Genomic DNA, 24681 nt, shown 5'->3' on the forward strand with positions numbered 1-24681 from the left:
AATGAAATACACTGAATACACTGAAAATACAATCTCATCTGAAAACAAACCTTTGTGCCTTTAACAATGCCATATTATGTGTTTTACCTAAGGTTCTAATTCAGCTTTGAGTTTTACTAATGTAGGTAGGTAATATCAAGTGAAGACAGTCATCAGGTTCTTAATCCTTCTGTTCCATTATTGTATTGGTGCTCAGTGCCCCGTGAGCCTGTGGACAGGATCATTTAACACAGGGCACTAGGTCTTTCAACACCTTGGGTAAATGGGCACCATATTGCTCATAATATAATGAGAATGGTTTCTCATAAGGTTTCACTTTTTTTGTGAAGCTGTGCTTTCATTTGAGAGTTCTTGCAGATTTTACTTGGTAAATATGATTGCCATTTGGGATTGAATCAAATGCTTGGTAGCAGTCCACTGCTGCTCCATGGTGAGAAGTCCTCAATAGGTTCTCTTTTTTTTATTCAAAATGTGTTTTACCGTCCTGTTCTTTCTACCCTCTTTCATTTTCTTGTTCTTTTTAATGATTTCCAGCCATTCATTAGCCAGAGAAAGGCTAGCTCTGGGAGGTTTTGGCTAAACCAGTGTCCACTCTCACTTCCATAGTCCTCACTTTTACTTTCCCATTACTCACTCAGACTCACTTTCCCATCCTTTTCTCTTTTCACTTTCTCTTATTCTGTCACTGTCGTATCTCCGTCTTTCAGTCCACTTCTCTCTCTGGCCAATAAATCATTTGTATTGGAGAAGGGAGCCAACAGTATTGTTTAACTTCTCTCTCTCCCCTAAACCCCCCTTGTCTATAAAGCTAAACATGGTCTGACAGACTGCTTGCTCAGTTTGCTCTAAACACTAGACCAGGACACCGATAAAAGGTTTCATTTGAAGCCTCAGGGTGAGGGGTTTAGACAACTCTGAGACAGGCAGTAATAAAATGGAGGGGCTTGCTGCACAGAAGGGGTGGGGTGGGGGAGTGGGGGGTGGGGGTGGGTGGGGGGGGTTGGTGTGCACGTGTGGGAGAGTGGGGGGTGGGAGCATTTAGAGGCATTTTCACTTTAGGACGTTATATAGCAGCTTCAATGAATATGACCACAGACACACAACCCACAGTATAATATGCCAGAGTTTGTGTCTGTCTGTGGTTATGCACTGAGGCTGCCAGTGTGCTCTGCTCATACTGCCTTGAGTTGGCTGCCTGTGGGCCTAAAATGCCAGTTGTCTGTGCAAAGATCTGTATTTCACTTATGTGTAGATTGGTATTCTTTATTTAAGACACACTATACCGCTTAAACATTTCAGATTCCTGCTGTCATACTGCCGCCCTGTGTTGTTTATATGTTTTAAGATAGATGACCAAGATGATTAGTTACGTCACTGCGGAAAAGATGTCTCAGTTTTAACCTGGCTGGGGACAGAGCTTCTTTAAGGTTTTTGTCTTGCAATGTCCTGCACCAGCCACAGCTGCAGCTATGTCTTTCAGAGCTGCAACAGGTGCAGGTGCATTGGATGACCTTTAACCCCTCACCACAGCTTGGCAACCTGCCAGTCCACCCACCTGTTGAGATCAAGTCTCTGCAGCTGAGATATTATTAGGATTACAGAAATAAAGTGCAGTCTTGGATTGAGATAGGTGATATTGGTGGTGTTGTCACATAAATGCAACAGACAGGTTAGAAACTAAGGATGTATTCCAGGGGAGGTAGAAATACTTGAAACACAGGTGAAGTTGAATTGGAAGGCTACTCATATCACAGAGTAAACCCTCAGTGAGCACCTTAAGATGTTTTCACTGATATTCCTGGGCCTCATTTCACAGGTAAAGCTTGCTTGTAAAATCCATACAACCTGCAAGTTAAGTATGTTGGCCACAATTTCATTGTTGTTGGGTGAGCCACTCGCTCTTTAATAACCCACTCAAGCTTCCTAAGGACGTTGCCCAAAATTCCCACTGCCAGAAACCATGGATTGGCTTGTCTCCAACTGCAGCACCTAATCAGCTTAGTGCTCTCTACCCTTCTCATCTTTTTTCTTGCTTTAAAGAGAAAGCAACAGGACCCCCCCCCCCCCCCAACACACACACACACACACACACACACACACACACACACTCACCCACTTCCACCAAAAAATAAAAGATTTAGAAAATAAATTCCTTTGAGATAATAAGTACCTATAAATGTCATAAAATAAAAAAAAATTAAAAAAACAAAGCACTGCAATAAAAATGTGAAGCAAGCCAGCATAGCATTACATCATGCACAACAAATGCTTCCAGAATCAGGATGTTTGACAACTTTTTCAGAAATCAAGACACAGTAGACAAAAGTCACAACAATGCAGCCATCTTGACAGTCTTCATCAACTTTATGCTGTTCTTGGACACAGCAAAACATTGTGTTCAGCTAATATTTATCCATCTTGGACTAGCAGATTGCACATCTGAAATATTGTGATACATGCACCATAATAAATACATCTTCTTAAGTGTGTGCCTACAAACCGATCATGTCGTTTAATCAAAGAACATAAAATGATTTCTCCCTTGTGTGTTGTAGCTGACATTTTTCAGACATCACACATGATCAGCATTTGGCATTCAGAAAGATCAGTAGATAGTTGGCTTTGGGTTAAGGTCATACTGTATGCACAATTTCGCTAGAACTGGTGACATGTCCCAACGAATTTTGTGTTATTTATGATGATTTTTGCATTTGAAAAGGGGACAGACTCTTGACTGAGACCTGTAGAAAGCTGTTCCTCAACCCTGTGGAAAAATTGTAGACAAGGCTCCAGAAGTGAGGTATTAAGCTGAATTCCCAAAGGAGCATTTTCCTCCCCCTCCCCCATATTCCCTTCCCCTCTGCCTGATGGGCTCATTTGTGTCGACTTAGCCAGGCTTTGGCAGATTTGCAGTCGTTATCAAAGAGTTATTTGAAGCCTGACTGCAGTTCTTATGTAATTTCTCCTCACAGTTCAGACTGAGTTGCAGAAATTAGTCATCGTCTTGGTCATAGTGCTCCATGAGTGAAAGGTGTAACTTTACTTACTTTACATTACTGTTATCCCTCAACTTTTGGAGATATGTATTTTGTATTGTGATGATGGCAAAATGTGAAGTTGCAGGTTCCTACTAAAGACTATTCTCGTTCACCTTGGCCTACTTTCCAAAGTGCTGTGTCAGTGCATGTGGAACACATAGGATACTGCAGCAGTCCAGACACTATTGTTGTTGTTTTTTTTTAGGTTTTAATAATTTTTACATTAGCTGCAGCATTTAAACACTATCTTGCAAACATTTACTGCTTATGTAGTTCACAAGTGACTAGCAGTGCTTTGATCGTAGCTGGCCTTGGTCATGTTGTAGGCTAAATGCTGTTGATAGAGACGGTTTACTTAGCAAGGTTAAGCACTATGCATCACTGTGACATGCGTTTGTAGGTTTAATATTCCATCATGTGGAGCTGAGCCACCTAGGGCTTTAGATAAGCCATTCTTTCCTGTATCCATGGAAATGGGTTCCACCACCCTGACCTGGGCATCTAATAAAATAAAAATGTTTTTCTTTTTAGTTTGTGTCCCCTCCCCTTCCCTTTCACCCACTCATGTAGGTATCTCTGTCACTGTATGTCACATTCCTTGTTTTGTTACATTTCCATCATCCACACATTGGCAACGTGCATGCATAAAAATTAATTAACACTGTACACAGACTATTCAAGTTAATGAGTGTAAAAAAGTGGAGGAGCAAACACACAAACAGCTATCTTGTCACAAATGGGAAGGAGGGAAGAAAAACAAAGCTAGCAGAAAAAGTATTAAAGCTACAGTTAGGTCATATTTGTACACTCAAGTAGCTGGGTTTTCGTTTATTTTTGATTTTCCAAGTGATCAAGGGGAGAAATTGGGTGCACTGAGGATTTAGTCCATTACTAAGCATTGCTAAGGATTTGTAGAAGAAAGGAAACACTTTGAGAAGTAACAGCAATCCAAAAGTGAAGAAAGTGAGGAAAGAAAGTGACCCATCTGGGCAGACAAAGACTCACACGCACACACACACACACACGCACAAGTTCAAATTACAACAACATGACATGACACAACTCGATCATAGCACCTGTTTCTGCAGCCGGCCTGTCTACTTTTTGCCACCCAGACATAGACTGACTGATTTCTCACTCTGTCTGTCTCTCGCTCCCTGTAACTATCAACTCCGCATCCACGTCATTTCACCTTTTAGTGGGTTATTACCACTATAGTGGGCAGTAGAAGTTCCTTGCAGCCACTATACTGTTGCATCTCATAGAGAGTAAACAAATCCAAGTGACCAGTTTTGAAAAGAATTATACTGTACCAGTGCAGAGAGTGTTCTTCATCCTCCAACGCACCCTCTTCTTCCTCCTCCTCTGCATCCTGAGCTTTGGCTCCTGCAGGCCTCCTAACACAACATTAACCCACCCACATCTCTCACCGATCTCCATGAGGAGAGCAGCATTGTCTGAGTGGAGTACCATCCACAGTCCTATCTAAAATACCTGTGGAAGGGCCAACGATAGCTTGTTCTTGCGCTATCTCCAATGTTTGTAACGTAACATTTAATGGGTGCTTCTGCAGTTAGGCTGCATACTGTAAGACCGTTCCGTACTCTCAGGCTTAGGGCGGATACCTATACTGTGTCTGCATTATTCAGCTGGAGGTCTTGAACACATTCCAGTGGAGTGAGGTATATTCAGAGAACTGTACTTGCCCTGGCAACAGATATGTTAGATATCCACCTATGGCCTAGTCTGATTTTATAGAGCTGTATCTGCCAGGTCAGGTTTAGTATTAAGGGAAATGTGACGTGATTCTACTAGGTGTGTGTTGTTTTGGAGCTGAGGTAAAATCACAGGATCAATACGCCTCTAGGACAGTGATGATTGTAATCATGCCAATGATTAATGTGTCAGCTCTAGTCCCTTGCGTGATTACTGTGCAGTATGTCTGCTATTGTACATTTTTTGTGGAAGAGCAGGGGGGAATGTGTGTTTGATATTCCTCCTGAAAATGAGGTGACTCCATCCCTCTGGCACCTGCAGACGTTACTCTGTAGTTGGTTGCTCACTAGTTCAAGAATGTGTGTTTATCCCTGTTGTCTTAAGTTGCTAAGGAGAGATTCATTGCATAATTGCCGTTATCGGTAACAAGGAGAGGAAGTTGGACCCCGAGCAGAACTGATTCTGAGCCATGCTCATGAGTCAGGATGAACCACTGCCAGTGTGTCAGCACTGCCTTAGCTTTCCATCTCTTTTATGATCAAAGTAAAAAGAGGGTGAAGAACTTGGAAGCAGTCCTTTAGGATCTTGCTGCTGCATGCCTAACAGAAAAGTATGATGACATCAGTGAATTCATAGCATTGAATTTGTCACCACACAAAGCTGGTAGACAAACAAATTGGCACCTGTTATCAAATAGCAGGTGTTCACAGTTAAATAGCATGGTATGAGCAATGTTTATGGCAGTGTATCATACTGATGGGAAATGCTTAAAAAATATGAGAATACATGGGAAAGAAAAGATGTAGGCAATAAAGAGCATTCATCATCACAAGGTGAAATAACACCAACCAGTTGTGTAATCTAAATTGGAAGTGAAAGGGGAAAATAAGCTGTTTCCCTAAGAAAATGAAAAGATTTGCAGTTCTGTCAAAGTTTTTTTTGTAAACAGTAGTATTTGCTGGATGATGTTCAAATGTTGGCTTTTAAGAATCAATAAAACTGTAAAATGTAACACAATATTATGTTGTTCCCCTGTGTTCCTCTTAACTGAGTCGGTTTCATTACACTCCTGACTTGTGTGTCCAGAAATGTCTGTCAAACCCAGAGAGTTGACGGCAGAGGAAGAGAATTTGCTTTGCAACCAAAAATGAAAGTAGACAATCAGTCGGCTGCCAAAAGAAGCAAATATTTCTCTTGGTGTGTCATTAGAGGGAGAATGGGATGTTTTGCTTAGCTGTGGAATGGCCAGGGGTGAAGATTGGAGGGTGCAATGGTGTGTTTCTATGGCACTTACTAATTGCAATGTTCTACCCCAGAGGATCTGTTTCTAATGATCATGTTTGTAATGCTGCATAACATCTGGACCAAGATCACAAGAAGATTGACTGAAAGATCTGGAAACTGAGTAGACAGTAAGGCGTTACAAACACAAAAAATGTAGTATTTTTTTTTACTTAGAGTTTGTTTGGATCACTGCCCCATCCGTTAAAGCAAGAGACTATCATCCATGATTATCTGGTTATTTTGTCAACTGTGGCAACTCTTCCCTGCAAGCCAGAGAGCAGTGCATGTATGAGTCATGTCACTGAGAAAGGTAACTGCAAATGTAAGAGATAAAGGTTATAACCTACACCAACAAAAACATTGTTGCACAGAAATGGACTACATATTAAATAACTGTACAACAGCTTACTTGGCACAAAAGTCAGCTGCTTTTATAATTATATCTCATCACAAATGCAAGGTTTAAACATGGTCACTTGTATAAAAGGCCCACCTGCCCCTAGAGACATCTTAGACTAGGCGAGAGACTTTTTTTTTTTTTTTTTTTTTTTTTTTAATTTGTCCCTGTCACTCTCCTTGAGACTCTGCTCAAGTACTCCCATTGAGACATTATTCACACCATTGTCTGACCAACTTCAGACAAGAAAAAGTTTATGCTGGCTTCATAATTTCCATGCACCGATCACAAAGAACGCTTGTTTGGGTCTCTTGTCTCTCTGTGTCTCTAAAATCTTGGTCATTTCCTCGTTGAGGGTTAAGGGGAGGAGTGGCTCTGTGGACTGTGGCGGCTGACAATCCCGCATTGTGTGTGAACTGGTGCTGCTCCACAAAAGGCCCATTGTGGAGAGTGGCGGCACAGAGAGAGGGGACAGGGTCTAGGCTAGGTGACAGAGGTGTGGGTTTGGGGGGCCTGGGTCTAGGGGCTAGAGCCGTGGTGGCTGGCCCAAAGTTAGGCGTGCATAGGCGCTCAGCTGACACGATGCTGGGTCTGGGAGTGTGCACACGTGGGAGAGGAGTCCCGTGCTGCTCGCTACAACAGCCCCTGCACCTCACACAGACTGTTCACCCACACATCCACCGCCTACTGCATGTAAGCACCCAGTCCTCAATCTCTGACAGAGCTGTAACTCTTGTATTAAAAGCAGTTTTTCATCAGGGCTGGTTGTCAGTCTCTGATTTATTTTCATGTTCCTAGAAAATCCCATGCTGTGATGATAACACCAAGGGCTTAAGCTGCTTGTACAACTGTTCTCAGAATTTGGAATATTTTCTTGTCTATCGTCTGGTGACCCCGGCTCAAGGACAGGCCCACGTGTGTGATGTACTCTTGATTTGTTTACATAGACAGATGGCCGTGCGGTCCAATGTCATAGTCCAGAAAGTCTCTCTTTTTGTCACTGTTCCTCCCCAACCACAAACTTGGCGTGTAATCCTGCTTCTCTTTTTACCCTGTGCTGTTTCTTTCTCCCAGTCTCCAAAACTTCTATCACTCGCTGTGTCTGACAGTGACAGGGCTCTCAGGTCAAGCTGACGCCAATCTCTCTGTCCAATCTGAAGCAGGCCCAGGCCCTCGCCCAGCTGTCCCAACGTCTTTTTGTCCGTCTGTCTGTCAAGCCCGGCTGTTGCTTTGGCCTCTCACCTTGGTGTCAAGGGCCCTTCCACGCTACCCACCATTTGAAAGCCATGGGCATAAGAACCAAACCATAATGACCAACTGAGTCATTCCCACTGTGAAACTCTTGTTTTGATCTGGTACATGAGAAGTGGCAAAGGTTGTACCTGCCACACCATGCTGCTCAAATTTTCAGCTCTCAGGTCTTTAATTCTCTCACTCTTTTATCTCTTTTTTTTAGTGTTAGTCCTATACTGTCCTGGTTGTTCCATTCTGCTGTGCCAAACTTTCATTTAACTGTGATATCAATTACAATATAGACAATGGAAGAGGAATTGAGAATGAAAGTGGCATTTAAAGGCGATGGATGGGGTAAATGGGGCCTCTCAACCGCCCTTTGGGTGGGATTACCACAAACTGTTAACTATTGACTGCTCTGTCCACATCAAATGCCGTCCACGGACTTAAATTGCTCTGTTACTGACAGGCTATGGTTACACTGTGCATATTGGCCTCTTGAGTCAGATTTATTTGGTCACTAGCTAGTTTGAACCTGATACCTTTTAATTTAGTCTCCCACTCTACATCCTAATGTATTCAGATTGCCTGATGGCTGTAATTTATCATCTGTGGGTCTCTGGTACTGATGACTTGGGACCTCTGTGGTATTTTTGTGTCTGTAATTCTGCCTGTATTTTTAGTGCAAAGAAGGTAGGACCCAAAGGTTGTTCAAACAGCTGCATATGCCCAGCCTCCTTAGTTATGCAGCACTCACGTTACTTCATTGAGCAAATATAAATCCTCAGTCAGCTTGAGCTTATCACGGCTTCTCCCTTGCTTGAGTGAGTCATTTGGAGGTCAGACAAAGCAAAAGTCAAATCCCTGAAGTGGTGCTATGTGCAGATATTTGTTTGCTTACAGCAGTGTCTTTCCAAGAATGTATCCCCACACGTGTTTGACGAGCAAGTGCACATAAAATAGCTTTATTTTGACAGCATGTGTGACTAGCACAAGAGTTATTCATTGAGCAACTTGATAAATGCACTAAATAGATCCTCTTATCTGCTCCAAGTCAAGCCAGTAAGTCTCCATTCATAGCAAATGAGCTGTGCCTACATACACAAAGCCATTGTGTACTTAGATAAACCTGCATGTAAAACCTTGAGTAAGTGTACACACATCAGTATTATGCTGGCAGTCCTGTGACCATGTTGTGTATGGTGGACAGATGGCATCCATGTCGTTGTGCATAATTGGGTTTGCACCTCACAGCCAGGCATCAGACAGATTAAAATCAAACCCGCTCAGTGAACCCATGAACTTGCACTGTTTATAAATGGAACAGACAGTCCTTTTCACAGGTCTGCTAAGGCTCTTTCTGGGGACATAAAGTAGATGTTTGTAAATGATGCCAGAATAATTGCCTGTGCGTCTACTTTTTTATATCCGTGTGTGGTGTGTAGCCTGGGATGAAAATTGACACTTAGGTGGACTGTGTTGAAAGATAGTTTGATAGACCATGTGGAGTGATAAGTGGAAATGTTGAGTGACATTTGGTACCTTGCTTAACCCTTTCTCCACATCTCTCTGTTGTGCCCTCCAGCCTAGCACTCTGCCTCAGGGCACCATCAACATGAACCAGTGTTCCGATGTGATTGATGGAGAGTCCAGGACAGGCCAGAAGAACTCGCTGTGCATCCTTACACCTGACAAAGAGCACTTCATACGGGCTGAGTGTAAAGAAATCATCAATGGGTAAGAGATAATTATCCAAGAATATGATCTGATAATTTAGGGTGTGCAAAAGAAAAAGGTTCTTCTTACATCTTTATAAATAATCTTTAGTCAGTAAGGTTTATGTTGTTCTGTGTTTTGGGTTGAATTAGTGGGCATGACAGAGAGGGGGAGAAGGGAGAAGAGTTGTACGCAATAGCTTATGCTGCCAACACTGCTCTGCCCCCTGCTGTCTCTTCTGGGCTGTGCTTTCAGAGAGTTGTAATCCACACTGCAATGACAGTGCACATTCTTGAGCTATTTCCTCTACCTGCCTCGCTACCTTCTTTGGCTATGTTCACAAATCCCCAGAACCCCTGATGTACTTCTCCATGCTCTGCCTATAACACTCACAATACACAAGCTTTAAGCCTTATAATTCAGTCTTTTTTACTTTACTGCTTCATATTTAAAGCCTGTTTTTGCACTGCATCCTCTTCACTGGCTCTAACATACCTATTATACAGCTATTCATGTGAAAGTGTGACTCACAACACCCCCTCTCATTATGCTACCTGCTCTATCATTGCCTACATCTCAATCTACCATCGTCTGGCTCCTGTTTGATGGCTCTGTGCCATTCTGCAGGCATATTAGCCCTGGCAATGAGGATGTCACCATGTGACACGGGCTTGGCCACAATGGTAAACACCTGGTTTAGTTGATTGTCTGTTTTGTTTTTTTTGGGTTTTTTTTTTCCCCATTGTGGTTTGGTTAAGCTTTTCTGCACCACAGTAACTGACTTAATGGTTCCAGTAGGAACAGAATGATAGTGTTACCTGTGCTGTGCCACTAACTGTGTATTTCTACTTTTTCAAGCATGATGCTGACCTGACTCTGTTCCAAGATAGTCACTTGGTAAATAGCAATGGTGACCTGAAATGACTGCCCTGTTGCACATGACATAGCATCCTTTTTCTTTGCGATGAGTGAAAATAAATAGTCTGGGGAAATCACTTGTGACAAGGCCTTAAGATGCTTTGTATATCACCTTGGGGGATGAGACAGTGAGTGGAGGTACTGTGTTGCTGCATCAGCTCACTGTAGAGAGGGTGAAAATGTTTCATTTTTTCATGGATTTTACTTTTTGCAGTTGTTAGCAGTTGAGGTCCTGGCCAGGTCTGTTCTAGGAAATATTGTTTAAATATTCCACAAACATTGTCCTAATCCTGTTTTGACCCAACTGCAGGCATGCGGGTTGTGTAGTCTATGTTTTGTTTTCAGAGCCATCCCATTTAGCTGAAGACTTTGACCCTTTGACTATGTTTTTAGGTGGCAGGAAGCTCTGACTGTCTACCCTAGGACCAACAAGCAGAACCAGAAGAAAAAACGCAAGGTTGAGCCACCCACTCACCAGGTACTGTACTCACTCCACAGTAAAATGCTTTTAATTCAATCACACAGTAAGCACCCAAAATCAGAGGTCTTTTTCACTTTTTTATACTTTTTTTTTCTGCAGTTTTTCTGTAGTTTGTTGGATATGCATGTGTGGCAGAGAGAGGATAAGGACAGAGAGACTGAGGAAAAGAACTACAAGCATTAGCCCATATTGCAGTTGTTCTTGATGTGATTTAATAGGATTGGTCATATTACTTTGTGTGTCAAAAAGAGCTTTTAATGTAACATTTGTGCTTGTTTGGCAGCATCCAGTTTGTAACTGAGATACTTCTAAATGACAGTCATTTTTGTTTACTAAAATGATTTTGTTTTTGAGATTAGAGAATGCTTCTTTTTTCATCGGTGGATATATGTATATATGATAAGATATGAAATGAATCCTACACAGAAAATGGGTCATTGCATCAACAATGTCTACAATATATATAGGGACAAGCACCCATGTGACATCGAGGTTAAACACATTCAGGTTTTCACTCCAGCCAAATCCAGTGCCATGCTGTGTGTAGTAGATATGGTTATACACAGAGAGAGAGAGATACATAGATACATAACCTTTTAGGCAATATACTAATTTCTCTGTTAGCATGCTCACCTAAACCATGTTTATGCTACCCCTGTGCATCCCTGAGTCACATATAACAGCAGATGTGAATAAATTAATACATTGCTCTGTGTATAAACTGCATGTACTTGTCATAATGCTCAGTGTGAATAGCAGAGGAATAATAATGGGAGCACTTTGATTGTACAGCAAGCAGATGATATAAATTAAATGATAAACTATTGTCAAATTAAAAAATTGTTAAACCCTAACTCTAAATTATACTAAAGGTATTATTTAGAGTGCTTGAAGTTTGGCAGTTCCACAGAGTATTACCTGATGAAATAAAGAGATTAAATCTTTCAAGAGAAATTTTGCTTACAACAATGCTGAGCAGTTTTGTTTTCATAGGTGCAGTATTCATTCAGTTTGGCTGGGCTCGTGAAGGCTAACTAAATTATCATGTGGTTAGCAGGCATCAAAATGTGTCAAAAAGCAAGCAAGCAATCCAAGCTAATAGATAATAACAGCTGCTCTCTAAAATAACATTCAGCAATGTACCACAATCCTCTTGCTTGTGCAGTGAAGCCTGGCAGTTGCTCTGTCTGTGACACAGCAACGCCATCACTCCACATTTCACTGTTAGAGCAGGCAACTGCTGCTTCGCCTACTGCATCGAGTCCTGCGTGGTCGGTCATTAACAATTTAGGCCTGGTCAGAACAGTATTTTTGTTTTTGAATATTTTAGTTAAAGCATGATAGATCTGTCAAAGCAGTACTCTGTTTGTAGATGCAGTGTTTATTCAGTTTTGGAACTCTCACGAACAGAAAGAGAGGCACAGCTTGAAGGACACCAGGATGCAGTGGTAAGTAAGGAGACTACCCAACTACAAGGCCTGAGTTCAAGTTTATGTGACAGCATGTCCGCTGAAGTGTCCTTGACCAACAGACTGAATCCTTTCCAGTTCCAGGGGTGCTGTTTTGTAGCTGACCATGTGTACTGGCTTTCCCGTAGGGAAGGTTTAAAAAGAGTATTTCTCCTTTTTTTTTTAACATAAAATTATAGCATGTAACTTCAAAACCACAAAGTTGAGCAACCAGAAACCAAAACACAATTTCATTTGACAGTTTCAGAGCAAGGTGACTACAGCCAAGTACGCTGAAAGGGAATATGTGAGTTCCATTTTAGAGTGGATTTTGCCCACCCTAAAAGTATGAAGTCACATTATTGCCTCGTGAATCCATGAGCCATCCATGAGGCACACAATGCCCAGAGGGGATTGAAATGCAATTTTCATGTCAGTGCAAGCTTATAAGTGCTACAGTATTCTCTTTGGTAGGTAGCTACAGTATAAAATAACAGGGCAAGGTAAAGGTACATCACTGTAATAATGGTTTTAATAACAAGACAAAGTAATTTCATATTGAATGGTACAGACCACCCACCTTGGGTTACAGTTATTATTTTCCTTCTCTCCCTCCTTTTTGATGTGAGGCCAGATTTGTGGTGGGGTAACACAAAGTTGTCTCTGAAGTTCATTGTCTGCTTTCTCTAATGACGGTGCCCTGAATCTGGCTGGCCTTACTGAGCTTACACAAACAGGCTCATTTGAAGAGGGACAGTAGGGTAGACTCAGTGGTTGACTTGTTTATTTCATGTGGCTCCTGTCATTTATGTCTGGCCTTGTTTTTTCTCTGTGTCCTTCAACAAAGTTTCTTATCATAGGTCTCTCTGCCAGCCAATTTCTTATACTTGTCTTGCACATCTGCAACTGTTCATGCTGAATTATCACTCCCACTACTTGCAATTTTTTTGTCTCTTGGACAATGAGCACCCTAGATTACCCAGTCAGATAGACAGACAGATACACAGACAGATAGGTAGATGGATAGATGGATAGATAGATGTACGTCATTGATCACAGATTGGGAAATTCTCATTATAATGCTTTAGTTTTTGTTTTCATTTCGATGGCTCAACTGTCCAATCCCCCCTCTCTATTCCATCCCATACACTCATTGACAGCAATTTGAAACAGTTGTTGGTGAGTCTGGTATATAAAACATATTTCTGTACTGCACAATTGTTACCTTTCTCACTATTCTTTTTTGTCCGTGTATGAAATAATAATAGAGCTGCTTGTAGATTCATCTGCACACCAAGCCATGTAATTATGGTTGTTAACCTGTGAGAGTGATGACGTTTTTATTGCACGTCTCACTTCAGTTTGCATCATTGTCTCATGGGCTAGTCTGTTGTTTTAGGCTTAGATCTCCTTTGCAGTGTGATTATATGAGATCACAAAGACATACCCACCCATGTGTTAAAGCTCAACAATTTCCCCCTGTCCTCGGTGTTGGTACCACATTTTCACCTGAAAGCTCTCCACCCACTTTAACAGACACACACCGGGCAAGCTGTGTAAAAGAACGGGCACAGAAACACCTGTTTGCCTTCTGGGAAGTGCCCTCAAAGTCAAACACTTGACAATGACAAATAAGAACAACTGCTCTGACAGGCAGTACTGATAATTATTGCTGTGGTGGACTGGAACTGAAAGCAGTGTGTCTGCCCTTCCAAGTGCTCTGCTGCTCATCAGCACTAAAATATGCAACTTCTTGTAATGAGCGTTCCACATAAAAGTTAGTTCTAATCCTTAAGATAAATAAAAGCCAAACACTGAAAGTAAAATAGCATAGGTCAAGTAGACATGAAGTCATAAACGTCCCTTAACCTAAAATTGGAAATCAAGTTAAGACACCATCATTTTAAACTGGCATCAACTTATCAGGTCTACCACTATTGATCAGCAATAGATGCTCACATTAACATAAAAGGCTTTTTGTGATTGGCAGGGTGGAGTAACTCCAAGCCGTTGCTTTTCCACCGGAGACATGAATGGACACCCAGTGAGTTCAGTTTGGCCAGACTGTTCATCCTTCCTCACTGAGAGCGTTTGAAATCCAAATGCTCATAAATCATCCCTAATTCTAATTCCAGTCAATCTAGGTGAAGGGGGAATAAAGCGGACATACTATTTGCATCTCTCTCTTTGTTTTTTGAAGGAGTGATCCTTAGCACAGTGGCATGTTTGTGGTGATTGAAGTGGGTTGCCTGAAGAGATTATATTTGAGGGTCCCTTTGCTGCTCTATCCCTGTCAGAAATCTTGCTTTTGCTTCTTATTGCCTTAAATGATGAAATGGGTTTGTTGATCACCAAATGGATTGTGATTATTATGAGATTTTGACCATAGTAGCAATTCGTTAATTATTAGAGATAAAAGTGGTAAGTATGTAATTTGTTTGGGTTCTGTGCTCTTCATATTTCATATTTCTTCATATTTCTACAGAATATCTTCATTGTCTGCTCTTTGTCCTCTGCATTCTCAAATAACACAGGTGTGACTGCCATGAAGGAGCTCTTTGTTCTTTCTTGAGCTGTCTGTCTTTGTGTCTTGTTACTGTCCTTATCCTTATGCTCTTCTTCTTGAACTTGTCACTTTGCTATTATGATCAAAACAAGTCAAATCCAGTTCACTATGAGCAGGTTTGACTTTAAAGCAAGAAATTTAAGTCATGAGATTACTGTAACTAAAGACCAGTGTTGTCCAGTGATGTGTCATGTTAGCAAAGAGATTGGTGTTTTTTTCTTCCAATCAAATGACATAGCAGCTGATTTCACTGAATAGCACACCTTCAAGCAGAGAGGGAGAAACTAATTAGTGAAATTATCTGGTCCTATGATTATTTGGAAGGAAAACCCGCATACTCTTGGCACATCATGGTGGTAATTTGACACTACTGCTATAGACACTAGACCTAGTATACAGTATGTGTTCATAGACTTCATTATTACAAAGTTGCATGCATTTATTGAATGGGTTCTCACATTCACTATCCAATTTCTTTTTCTTTTTTTTGGATAATCTCTTTTCTTCATATATTCCTTTTGTTTAGTCCCTCTATGACATTACCTCCCTTCATCTCCTTTGCTCTTCTCATCCCTTCTGTCCATCCCTGATCCCCACCCAGGAGCCTGGCCCTGCCAAGGTGACAGTGACCAGCAGCGGAGGCAGCATCCCCTGCCTGCCCAGCAGTATTGCCAGTGCTGAGCGTGTCCCGGCCAGCCGTGCCAGCCTGTGGCAGGAGGAGGGCCGCTGGAGCAGAGCCACCATCCCCTGCAGCCGCAGCGCGTCCTGTATCAGCCAGCTGGCACAGAGCCACCCAGGCTCTGGTGTCACCTCTCAAGACGGTGAGAACTAGGGAGAGGGTGTGCAAATTCACTCTCTCACACACACACACACACACCTTCCAGCTGTTGTTACATAAGGAGAGTGAAGTCACTTTGGGAACTCATAGTAAACAGAAATGTATTGCCACTTGCAGTTTGGTTTAACACACTTTTTCACACTTATTCTTCTTGAATTAAACTGTAATTTATTAAAAACTGTCAGTAAGTGCCTATGTGCCCATGATTTTACAGATGGCAGCACCATGAGCAGTGGACGCAAAGTACGAGTGGAGAGCGGTTACTTTTCTCTGGAGAAGACCAAGTCGGAGCCCTCAGCACAGCCAGCACAACCTTCCCAGCCACCCCAACATCTGCCCCTGTCCTCTTCAGCATCTTCCTCTTCCCTCGGAGCCCCCCACAGGTACAACGCTGAATCAGACCCCCACACCTCTCCTTATTACCCTTCCCCAGACTCCCTTCCTTCCCCAGGCGCCCTCCTCTCTCCCAGCTACTCCACCATCAGCTCCTCCCAAAGCTCACTGGACTCTGAACCCAGCAGTAGTGCACCCAGCTGGGACGGGCGCAGTGTTGGGGGAGGGAGTGTTAGTAGTGTCGGTGGAGGAGGAGGAAGAGTGGGCCGGTCTGGCAGGGAGTACGCAGCACTATCGGATGTGCCACGGGCTCGCAGGCTGAGCTACCGCGAAGCGTTCCGCTCAGAGAAAAAGCGTCAAGAGCTGCGGGCGCGGACACGGAGTCCCGGCAGAGAAGAGGTGGCCCGGCTGTTTGGGGAGGAGCGCAGGTGAGATGACGCATATGAAAGACATGCACAGCACACTGAAAGATTGTACACAGACTGCACTGCCAGTTTCTTGCCACCTGCTGTAACCAATCTAAATTGCATAGCAGATACATAAATGCAGATTGGCTTGTGATGATGATGGCAGCCAAACATACTTGGTATTCATAAATGAGCCCTACACTTAGCGTTGCACTGGGGATACTGATGTCCTGCAAAGACCTCTCTCATGTAAAGCTGTCCTGCAGCACCACCTTGTGGCTGCTGTCTTCAGGCATCTTTATCCCTTGAACATGTGTGTCTTTTGCACTCTATGCTAGCTCATCAATGTTTTACCATTAATAATTCATTGGAATTAAATGCATGTATTACTTTCTACACCTTTTCTATTGGTCTCTGCCTCTTGCTCTTGCTACTTTGCTATTTGGTTTTGTTGTTTTCATCTTTTCCAGGGGCTTCTGAAAGCAGCTTCCCAGAGCTTAATGCTCTACCAACCCTTCCGCCCCTGCCCCAATGCTGTTCCCTGCTGGTCACCGCTGATACCTGCTTTCTATCATTTCACCTCTGAACTGCACTGGGAGCACACAAATACAGTGTTTTATGCACATACATACTACACAAACACAATTTTCTTATTTTCTTGTCATTATTTTTTATGGCATACACTCAGTTTCCTGTCTCTCTCTCTTTCTCTCTTTCTCTCTTTCTCTCACCTCTCACTCACACACACACACACACACACACACACACACACACACACACACACACACCACACACTAACAGTTCCAGTGTCTTCAGGTAACGCTGATTGTGCTGTCATTGCTGCTAGTCCTGGGTTCTGGTTATTAATCCTCTGATGATCCATCCTAGTCTTCCTTTTCATCTGAAGTTTAGTCTGTCCTCATATCACATTGCTCTTTCATACTTGGACATATCTCTGGCTCTTTCTTTTTGGGTATCATCCTTCTTTTTTACTTTACATATTGCTGTAAAGGAACTTTATGTCAAGATTAATGTCCAATGTCAGATTTACTTTGTATGTGAATATATTGCAAGACATTTTGCACTCATATTGAGGACATTGATTTTGGCTCAAAGTTTCTTCCCTGTTGTCTGATCATTATTTTTATGCTGACTGCTTGACACCTTTGATGAAACTGCACTGCAGTGTGATTTTATGAACAACTTCTGACATGTTGTAGTTGATGTTTTTTTGTTTGTTTTTAATTTTACGGGATTGTCATTTGGCATGCTGGAGAAATGGCAGTTTTCTAGAGGGAGTAGGGGGCAATTAAGTTGATTTTCTTTACATTACTTGACAGTTTTTATCTCATTTTATATGTGAAATGTGTATTGTACCATAGTAAGCATTATGAATGGCTTGCTAAAGCATGTCTTTTGTGTCTCTCAGGCGTTCTCAAGTCATAGAGCGATTTGAAGATGGTCAGCATGTAGAGCGTATGGACACAAGCAGCTCCACTGAGCCCTCTGCTAATACTGTGCTAATCCAGAGACAAGGCCGCAGTGAGAGACGTTATCTGGCTAATAAACAGGTAAACTGTTCTCTTCACCAAACTGAATAACTAAATCCCAGAAAATTGCAAAACAAAGCATCAGTCATCATATAATTCACCAAATATCATGTCTATACATGGCATTGGAAAAAAGATAAATTATTTTCCTATTTAGATAAGGGGGGATTCTTAGATCTCTCAATCATTTCACATAACAGTAAATGTTTCATGATTCCATATTTATAGGACTTGTCTTTGGATGCTGGGAAGGAGCGTTCAGCCCCAGATGTGTCCATATCAACATTTTCCAACTTAAGAAGAGCCAAGTCACTGGACCGTAGAGTCACTGAGTCCTCCATGACTGTGAGTTCTGAATGCAGCACTTTAAAATTTACAGAGCCATAAACACTTAACTACAAAACTATGTTTATGGCTGGTTTGTATAAATTTTCAATATTACAAATGATTGATTAATAACTGATATTGATAAGGAATACTGATAATACATTTTTAAGCAGGTATGGAAAATGAGCGGATAGATAGATGTTAATGCATCTAATTCTACATAATGGAAATACAGTATGCACTTGTACACCAGGCAGTACAGTAGCAGTCAAACGAGCATCAGCCAAGAGACAGGTGCACTGTATATCTGAATACCAGGAAGTGGCTCAGTGATTTTCTAACTGTTGTGGCGAAGTCAACACATTGATTAATAATGTGGTTCAGCAATTCTTTTAGTTCCACCAACACTGTGCTACTTTAGCATTTAAGTGTAAACAGGTGGAGTTTTTAAGTTCAAAGTAGGTTCACTCATGCACTCAACACATACATACCTGCAACATGCTAATGCACTTGTTTTTGTAAAGCACTCTGTGACAAAATGTGAAAATAATCCTCCAGTCTTCACAAGTGAGATTACAGTGGCCCTCACTGCTGCTAAATTCTGCACTGGGATCCCCTTGGGTTTGAGCCCTACCAGTGTAACCAGCAATGAGCTACTGATCTGAGGTCTGCTCAAGGAATGCTGCTGGGGGGATCCTGTCAGCGTGTGGTGGGCCTGGCTGGCAAAGCTTCAGCTGCCAGAAACTCCCACCCACCAAACTACACACACAGACACACACACACACACACACCCTTGATATAAATAGCCAGCACAGGGGCTGCAGCCGCAGTAGTGTGTATGTCCATGAGAGACAGACAGTAAGAGACAGCTTGTCAACATATGAAGTGTAGTGAATGTGAAGGCAGTTGGCCATCAGAATGACTCTCTGCCAGACAGTGCCACCACACCTGATGAAGCGCAACAAAAATAAGGTATTGTCTGGATGAGCAGAAAGCAGGTTTTGAAAGAACTGTTTACAGAATCTATAAACAGACTTGTGCTTGGTTTGAATGACTGAGTGAGGCAGTTTGAGTTTCACAGGGAAAGTCCAGCTCCCGCCAGCCGGTCTCCTGAGGTGGAAACACATATTGGCACTTTGACTGACTGGACTGGTTGTGGTGACTTTAATGTTAACAATGCATACGCTGAACATTGTTTATGGAAGTTTCAAAAATATGTTTGGATTACATAGTTATGAGGCAATACAGTGGCAAAACTTAGTCCAAAATGTTTCCACAAAATGTAAGCATCGACTACAATGTTAGGATTTAGAATGCTTATGCTACACATCAAGGTGTAACTGATAAGTTTGTGGACAATTTGCTTTAGTAAGGATTCCTCACTTAGTTGGTTGAAATTTTGCTGAAAAATCTTCAACATTAACTGGTCCCCAAGTTAAGTATTACTGATAACAGTGTGCCTATCTGGTTGCATGTCACATCACAGCTATACTTATCTGATTCTTCTTCTCTGCAGCCAGATCTGCTGAACTTCAAAAAAGGATGGATGACCAAACTATATGAAGATGGGATGGTAATTTGCTTATTTAGAGAAATTAATGACTGAAGAAAACTCCCTCTACCCATTGAACTGTATAAACATTAATATTAGATAAATAGAATATAGGTGAAATTCAACAAATTGTATCTCATTCTCTTTTAGTGGAAGAAACACTGGTTTGTTCTTACAGACCAGAGTCTGAAGTACTACAAGGACTCAATAGCTGAGGAGGTAAGACTTTCTTTTTTTTTAACAAATTTGTCAGTGTTGTAATAAAATTGTTATTGTTATTTTTACTGTCATTTTTTATGCAGTAGGTAATTAGTTGTTGTTTTAACCCACCATAGGCTTCAGACCCTGATGGTGAGATTGACCTTTCCACTTGTTATGATGTGACCGAGTTCCCTGTCCAGAGGAACTATGGCTTCCAAATCCTAGTGAGTGTTGTTTCTGCATGCCATTGATTCTCTGGTGTCATTGATCACTGTTAAAAAGCTTAAGGTAAAACTCATAGTCTGCCCCGTCCTGCTACTCTGTGACCCACCAGTCTATAAACAGCCCGAGACACCATGTGGTGCAACTCTAGGTATCAGGTTTTGCCATTTCTCTTTTTAAAACAATTCTTTGTCCCATCATGAAAGATGTCACTTGACCTGTCATCCCTCTGTGAAGGGCTGACATCACTGGGATCTAAATCTGCCACAGACGTTGCTACCCCTGGTCATCCCCCTGGACCAACATGCCCCTCATCCTGCACAATGTTTACCTAACCTCCTGCGTTGAAAAAAGTCTGTCCTTGTGTCCACACTTGCTCAATCATACTGTTTTGGACAACCCTATGCATAAGCTATTTTTAAGACTTTCACCCTGAACCCTAAAGGAACATCCTGTGAAACTAATGTAAGGATTCATATCTCATGTCTCGCATCCTTTGGCTGTGAAGCAAACATCTCATTCCTTCAGTACAGGCCAAATATTTACTGAACCTACTGTATGTACTTGCTTGCAGCTTAATTATAACTCTCTATCCGATGTCAGTGGGCATTTTATTCATGTTACTGATTGATTTCAACTTGCCATATCCTGTAAATCCAGCCTGCATGAAGAGGACAGTAACAACATGACCATTTATTTTGTTTACATTGGCTTTAAGCAGCTTCCCTGGCTATTTTCTAGAGGAAGGCAGAAATAGAGTAGTAGAGGGGATCGTTGTCTCTTTGGCTGAGAACAACATGGGTTTAGTGACAAGAAATTAATAACGCCAGTATTTATAACTAGTCGGTCTGCTCTATGTTGAGGCTAGGGAGAAAGCTAGAACTGATCTCAGTGCAGAACCAGAACAACAAATTGTCTACAGCAGATAAATAGAGTACCTAAATATTTGTTAGGATTTTAGGATTCTTCCTCCAATGACTTCACAAAAAAATTCAAATAGAAGAGTTAGAAGCAAATAGCTTACAATCACTTAAGGAGAAATAACATCTGGTATTTGCTAACTGTTACAGGAAATGACACTCCTGCATTCCTGAATCTCATTTGAAGAGGACAGAAAAGTTTAGGTTTAGAATTGTGAATAAGGTCACTGTAAGAAGTCTTTAAATCAGCATGTTGTCTCATTCCTGTCAGTCAGTCTAATGTCATGCCTGCCATTTGCAGTGTAAGGAGGGGGCATGCACGCTGTCGGCCATGACCTCTGGAATCCGTCGCAACTGGATTCAGGCCATCATGAAGAATGTTCGGCCTACCATTGCTCCTGATGTCACCCGGTAACAGACAATGAGGGTCTACACTTAACCACTGACAAATATAACCACTTCCTCACTTATTTTATCTCATTAATCTCTCTTTCCTCCTCGCCCTCTCTTTCCTCTTTCTCTCTTCCTCCCACGACTGGTATTTCCAACCTGCTTCCAGGAAAAACATCTCTCTGAAACTGTCCGTTCTGAAGCCCAGGTTGGAGTGCTTGTGTGTTGAATATCTCCCCCTCCTCAAACAGTGATGTAATTGCTCAGCAATGTCAGCCTCGGCGTGTTTGTCATCCCACCCTATGTCATGTGATTGTTGAGTAATGTCTCCCTGTCAGTTGTGCCACTGTAGCGACTTGAAGGCCCCACACATTGCCTCCATGTCAGCCAACTAGAATAGCCCCTCTTACCTGCCTTGATCAGCAGCACGTTAATCAGTATTTGGAAATGGTCACAGAACAATGACAAGTAAAGCACAGTGGGAAAATAAGTAATCATTGAGCAAATAGTAAGAAACAGCTGGTTTATTGAAACAATTTGTTGCTGCCCTGTATTCCACAGCAGCAGAACTATTCAGTTTTTGTATTTTTTTTTTTGTATTTTTTTTTTTTTTTAATTTAGCACTGTGACTTCAGTGTTTTCACCGCTGAGTCTTGCTTTTCAGAGGACTCATCTTGTGTATGATATTTTGTACAAGCTTAGAGCTGCATTTACAGATGAGCCAAATGCCTTGCTATGTAAGAGCCTGTCTCTCAGGCAGCTCTGTCCAGGAGGAATGTGTGATATTTTTGGCATTTCTGTACGGACGCCTCACAGACACCTCTTCCTTATTCTGAGGCTGTACCCCTTCTCCTTTTCCCCTTACCCCCTGCCGCCACCACACAACATGATGGAAATAGATTATTCAGTCAGACCACTTTTTTAAGTCCTGTGCTCCTCAACACTAAAAGTGCCAAGCAGTTTGCAGATTACTGGAAACACATTGCAGTAATTGCAGAAGCTACAATATAAACAGGTGTGGATGAAGAAGCTGAAGGCAGACAATTGCACAAGAATCGTGATGTCCAAGCCTCAGACTACAGCTGTGGACACCAAAAAAACAACAAAAAAAAACAGAGCTGCTTTGAGTCCAGTGCGCTTGCCAAATAAAATGTTTCATGTTTAGATGCTATGACTTTGATGCATTCCTTTTATTTAGTCATGCTTTTACATAGGATGCTACACTGCCAGTCATGTTTGCACTGATATGTTTAGTAATATTTCATCCTGTTGTGATTTAAGTCACCCTTTTCTCTTACTTGTTTGTTTTTTGTTGTTGTTCCTCACAGGTCCCTTCCTGAGGAGAAGGTAAAAGCGCAGGTTGTGTTGGAGCCATGTACACAGCCCTCCCCTGAGCCCAGCCCCACTCTTGAGGCCCCCAGGGTGGATATCCACATACAGTCAGGTGGTAACAGCGTCTCTGTCCCTGCGTCTGAGCTACGCAAAAGCCGGGTCCGTGAGCGCAGACGAGAGGGCCGCTCCAAAACCTATGACTGGTCTGAATTCAAAGGGGGACAGACAGAAAAACCCATGAGGAATAGAGCGGAGACAGTTGACCTCAGCTCTCCTTCATCATCCTCTACAGCCTCCTCCTCTTGCTCTTCCTCCTCCTCCCCTTCGTCCCCAGGATCCTATCCTCTATCTACCGCTTCTTCTCCACAAACCTCCTCTGTCTCAAGTTCTCAGCCCCCTTCTGTGGCAACTACGGAGGAGGCAGACAAAGAGCGAGCACGCTGGCATGAGGAGAGGAAGGGTATCCTTCAACACACCGCAACTAGTGCACCCCACACGCCAAACACTGTTACCATGGTTACCACATTAAACACTACATCAGGGGTGCATCCATGGATTCCTGAGCGTCAAGACCAAGGGAAAATGGAAGTTGACCACCCATCAGCCATGAACAGTGACGCCAGTGAAGAGAAAATTGGGCAGAGGGGTAGCAGAACCACAGATGTCCAGATTGAGATTGAGCACCGCTGGCATCAGGTGGAGACCACACCATTAAGAGAAGAGAAGCAAGTGCCCATCACCTCAGCCATAGGAAACTCTGTTACCTCTGACAGATTGCCTCCACATGAGCTTGCTGCCCTGCTAGACAAAGAGGTATGTTTCCTGAAAATGCTGGGATACATTATGGTTATAGTATTAATGCATCTTCTACATTCATTCACCTTTTTCTGCGCATGGTGCTTTGTTTAGCTTGGACAGAAGCAAAAGGAGCTGGACCGACTGCAGGAGCAGAACAACCTTTTACAGGAGCAACTGGAAGATGCACGAGGGAGAGAACAAAGTGCCAGAGAGGGCTATGTACTGCAGGTACCACGCTCACCATCCAGTAGGGAAGATTACTTTGGTTTTTGAACAGTTGACACCATGAACAACCAGCATTGTAATGTCTTTCTTTAGCATTGCCTAATGTTGGTAATGGTTTGGAAACTGCAGAACGGACCACATATACTTGTCAAAAATGATACAAGGCTGTAAATTTTGCAGTCAGCAAATTTGTATTTGTATTGTAATACAGTGTTCTGGTTCATGGTAGATTTGTGTGACTACTGTCACTTGTCTGAATTTCTACTAACAGGTGTGGGTGCTTAGTCTCTAAAATTGATATGCATGGTTGTGGTGTTCCTAGCATGAATTTTCACTAACTGTTTTACGGAGTTTCACATCTCCTGGGAAAATAATTTATTTGGACTGATATGCTTGAGGTAAGAGACTTGATCAATAAGCCTTGCGCTGTGCTTTTTCTTTCTGTTCACATGTGATCTGTCTGTGTGTGTTTGTTACAAGCTTGATTTGTGCATGCTTTTGGGTGTTTTGGAATTGCTTCATTTAACTAATTTATTTATACATCATGCACATTATTACTTTTTAAAATGTAATTATGCCACAGGTAGGATGGGTTTTTTTGTCAAAAAATATCATATTCACTGCTCATAAGTTTTGCAATTACAGAAATCATGTATATAAAATGATCATTTCATAGATTTGCTTTCAGTTCACATCCATTTCTATATCACTGTATTATTCACCTGCTTTTTAGTTTCATTGTTTTGTTTGGTTTCATCATTTATACTTTACAGCTTCCCAGTCACCTCT

The 24681-nt window shown here is 42.1% G+C and overlaps 1 protein-coding gene across 9 annotated transcripts in view; it reads left to right on the top strand.

Annotated features, from left to right (window-relative positions):
• mprip (myosin phosphatase Rho interacting protein) overlaps positions 1-24681 on the top strand; it is a 51454-nt gene that overhangs the window by 15778 nt on the left and 10995 nt on the right. For 4 of the 9 annotated variants that reach the window (XM_030077271.1, XM_030077269.1, XM_030077276.1 and 1 more), the window contains exons 4-17: positions 9254-9405; positions 10696-10780; positions 14222-14275; positions 15399-15618; positions 15850-16396; positions 17805-17946; positions 18154-18270; positions 19769-19825; positions 19955-20023; positions 20140-20229; positions 21449-21558; positions 21707-21745; positions 22866-23682; positions 23779-23895. In XM_030077271.1, coding sequence (XP_029933131.1) covers positions 9254-9405; positions 10696-10780; positions 14222-14275; positions 15399-15618; positions 15850-16396; positions 17805-17946; positions 18154-18270; positions 19769-19825; positions 19955-20023; positions 20140-20229; positions 21449-21558; positions 21707-21745; positions 22866-23682; positions 23779-23895 — 2616 coding nt within the window. The remainder of the gene's footprint in view (positions 1-9253; positions 9406-10695; positions 10781-14221; positions 14276-15398; positions 15619-15849; positions 16397-17804; positions 17947-18153; positions 18271-19768; positions 19826-19954; positions 20024-20139; positions 20230-21448; positions 21559-21706; positions 21746-22865; positions 23683-23778; positions 23896-24681) is intronic. The other 5 variants (XM_030077274.1, XM_030077278.1, XM_030077277.1 and 2 more) reach the window with 3 other exon arrangements.

This window comes from Myripristis murdjan, chromosome 19, assembly GCF_902150065.1.
Source record: "Myripristis murdjan chromosome 19, fMyrMur1.1, whole genome shotgun sequence".
Lineage (NCBI taxonomy): Eukaryota > Metazoa > Chordata > Actinopteri > Holocentriformes > Holocentridae > Myripristis > Myripristis murdjan.